Source organism: Frankliniella occidentalis, unplaced genomic scaffold (assembly GCF_000697945.3).
Source record: "Frankliniella occidentalis isolate FOCC.00 unplaced genomic scaffold, Focc_3.1 Scaffold7, whole genome shotgun sequence".
Classification (NCBI taxonomy): domain Eukaryota; kingdom Metazoa; phylum Arthropoda; class Insecta; order Thysanoptera; family Thripidae; genus Frankliniella; species Frankliniella occidentalis.
This window is the reverse complement of record NW_026267137.1, coordinates 1,754,731-1,757,927: the sequence shown is the minus strand read 5'-3', so window position 1 is coordinate 1,757,927 and position 3,197 is coordinate 1,754,731. Positions and strand designations below refer to the sequence as shown.

The window sequence follows — 3,197 nt, the reverse complement described above, 5'->3', positions numbered from 1 at the left end:
GAGGAGAGAGAGAGAGGGAGAGAGGAGAGAGGGATGGAGATTTTAACTGTCTCTAGTGAACTGCCTTTACAGGGGGCGTTTTTGAGATAAGGAATCCCTTATCTAGGCAACCCACGGTGCATCAACCACCTCCTCTGTCAGCAGGACCTTCCAAACCGCGCCTGCTACAGGGGACAGGGAAGGTAATGGTGGAGAGAGTGGAGGTGTGAAGTGTGACGTCATTCTAAGGGCATAAAGAAAACATCATCCCTTTCACTGGCTTCACTCTCCCTGTTCTCTCCAATATCAGTTCAGGCCGATGCAAATACACATTCACTAGGTCATAATGTTTCTGAGCATTCTTGTAGTTTCTTACCACAAATTAAATATTGAAAACACACAGAAGAAGAAAATCAGGAGGATCAGCATCAGCCAGGAAGAGAAAACAGCATTTGTGTTGTTGGTCAAAAGCAGACAACTAGCCCTAAAGAAATCCTGTTCTATCATGTTACACTCCAATCTTTGTGGTCCTATTCCTTTCAGTGAAGTTCTCCACTAACAAACGTACTTGTATACTATCATCAAAGTGCTACAATATCCGAGAAAATATCACTTTTGAGACTAATTTCCTAATCTGGTTAAAGTTACGTCATTATTAGAAACAATACATTGTAAATCAATACAACTCCCTCCTAACTATCATCTTTTGAACACATATAAAGGGTTTTCATTGGCTTTAATTGTCAATTATTAATTACATTCTCTAGAAATCGGCCAATCAGAAGCCTCGATAATACACGAAAACATATCCCATCATGTGACAATCAAAGCTGGTCTAAACCCAGCTGCATAGGAAAATAAAATTGAAAACTAAACAGTGAATAAATTGGAAACAGTAATTACCCTGTAGCCCAATCAAAAACACACAAAAACAATGATTCTTTTTTATTACTTAGACGGAGTAAACTGTACGTCCTTTCTTCAGGAGTCTGAACAACCAAAGCCCCACTCGGTACAACAATACGCCCACGCCCCTTTAGAACCTGCACTGATCGCATTGTCCTTCCAATCCCACTCTACTCACAAAGAGAATCGACTTCAATGCCAAAGCCTCGCGCAGAGCACACGAAACAGATCAACACAGCCTGTTGCTATTTAGACCACTCACTTCACTCTCCACAGAGTAACCCTTACCCTTTCTCAGCTGTCTTACAACAAGAATGGAGTGAGTCGAAGCAAAGTGTTAATAATTAACCTAACTTCTCAACACTAGAACGTAGCTTTATCCACCATCGACAAAATGAGTCTCTCACTTACCTCAAAAGTGCTCGGAATCTCCACGTTGTTGTCGCCAATGTTCTGCATTTTGCACTACTTTGACCAAAGCAAAATATACAAAAGGAGATAGTTCAATCAAATTCAAAACGAGCACCAACGCGAAACTTTCGCACTCCGCACTCGAACACACTAGGTAGGTTAGACGTAGGACGTAGGCTTGGACGAATTCGTCCAAGACGTAGGCGCCACTGAGGGAAGAACAAAGTGAACACATCACGTAACAAATGTGTTTGTTTCCGCCCTTTCCCAGTTCTGCCAACTGCAATGCGCACTGATAAATTTCCCCGCATTGAAACATAACAGATATGAAAATATATTTCGGCCTACATTTTGGATTATACGCATATGATAGTCACTAAAGAACGGCGATATTACATAAATATGATCTCAAATTTACGTAAAATACCACAAACTGAATGAAATACTGAATACTGGCTTGGGTTAGATTTTTTAAAATTGGGTAAAGTTTCATGTTACTTTGTTGGTTGGTTTGTTTTCATTTTTTTTTTTTTTTTTTTTTTTTTTTGAGATGGTGATAGGGGGAGAACGCAACCTCGTCGACCCGAGAGGATTACCCTGGAGGTGCAAACGGATATAGGGAATGACCTCGGAGTATCAGAAAACTTCCCACTACCAGGTCCCCGATGACGACCCCTGTATAAGCGGTATGAGCAAACGGACAGCGGGATCGACCGGCTGATTTGTTCACTAGGTACATGGTACACAGAGGACCCCTTTACATACCTTTTAATTAGTATTGAATGATTACTCGCGACTGTCCTGGCTCGTGGCGTCGGGGCGACTGATGGCGGTCCACTGTCCAGTCCTGCTCGGGCCGGGCCGAGGGGCACGTCAGCAGTGAGCTGAGCAGTCGACCCGAGCGTGCATTCCGCTAGGCTTGCACTTTGGGTCCATCTTTCTTCCCGGGCTTCTGCCCGCAGCGGCGAGCGGCAAGCCGAGCAAGCAGGAGAGATGGGTAGATGCCCACGAGCAGCAAGGGGAACCGGGAGCAAAAAAGAAAAGAATCCCCGCGAACAAGGGTTCTTTTTGGGTTTGGCAGCGTTCAGCCGGGTTGGGCTGAACCGGAAGCAGGGGGAGAGAGCGGGGCGCGCAGGGCAGCCAGATTGGCGCTGTTCCAATCAAACCGAATTACTCGGTATCAGTATCAAAGGGAGAGAGGAGCCACTTCCCTTTCCTTCCTCAAATCGCACACACCTACCCTCTCAGCCCCTGGTGATTTTTCCAAAATCCCCAAAAGTGCTGTCCGACCTAGGTTTTGTCTGACCTAATTTTCTCTGACCTATTTTTCTCCTAGCTCGTCGATATGCTGAAATTTGGGAAGAATGTTCTTTAAAGACGAACAAGGCTTCAGAGGCCATGAGGGGGTACTTTAAGTGCAGTGAGGGAAAGACCGCGACTTTGACGGAGTGCAGCCCCACGTCAAAGAACAGTCAAAAGTCCGCTCGGCGCCGTAAATGCTCAAACCCAACTCCCCCCATCCGGTAAAAAAAAGGGGGGGGGTTAGCTTGACTCCTCACCAGAAAGGTAAATAAGATCTACTGGAGAGTCCCCTGATTTTTTTTGTATGATTTTTTAAAATTGATTTAGTGAAACTAGTTTTAAAACGGGGCAAGAAAAGATTTATCTTGCTTTGATACAGAGAAATAAAAAAGAAACACACAAAAAAGAGGGCTCTACCCCACCCTCCTGCTCGGGGGGCCCCGCGCGGTAAACTTCGGAGTTCGGATGGGATCCGGTGCTTGTTCGCTTAAACGGGCTGGGGGGTAGATTGTGAGACGGTTGAGGCGTACGTTGGTTAAACTGTACTGACCCACCACAGGTCATGGAGTCCTTTTCAGCCAGTTTCTAGGTCTTATTAT

The 3,197-nt window shown here is 45.1% G+C and overlaps 2 protein-coding genes across 8 annotated transcripts in view; one reads left to right on the top strand and one right to left on the bottom strand.

The window, feature by feature from the left end:
- LOC113209663 (uncharacterized) overlaps positions 1–1,495 on the bottom strand; it is a 23,165-nt gene extending 21,670 nt beyond the window's left edge. For all 5 annotated transcript variants that reach the window (XR_008011836.1, XR_008011835.1, XM_052273172.1 and 2 more), the window contains exon 1: positions 1,297–1,495. Coding sequence is in view for 3 of the 5 variants with exons in the window: in XM_052273172.1 (XP_052129132.1) it covers positions 1,297–1,344 (48 nt within the window). In the remaining 2 variants the exon portion in view is untranslated. The remainder of the gene's footprint in view (positions 1–1,296) is intronic.
- The window catches only part of LOC113209502 (butyrophilin subfamily 1 member A1-like), a gene marked incomplete at its 5' end in the record, with an annotated part of 17,026 nt that overhangs the window by 10,296 nt on the left and 3,533 nt on the right, over positions 1–3,197 (top strand).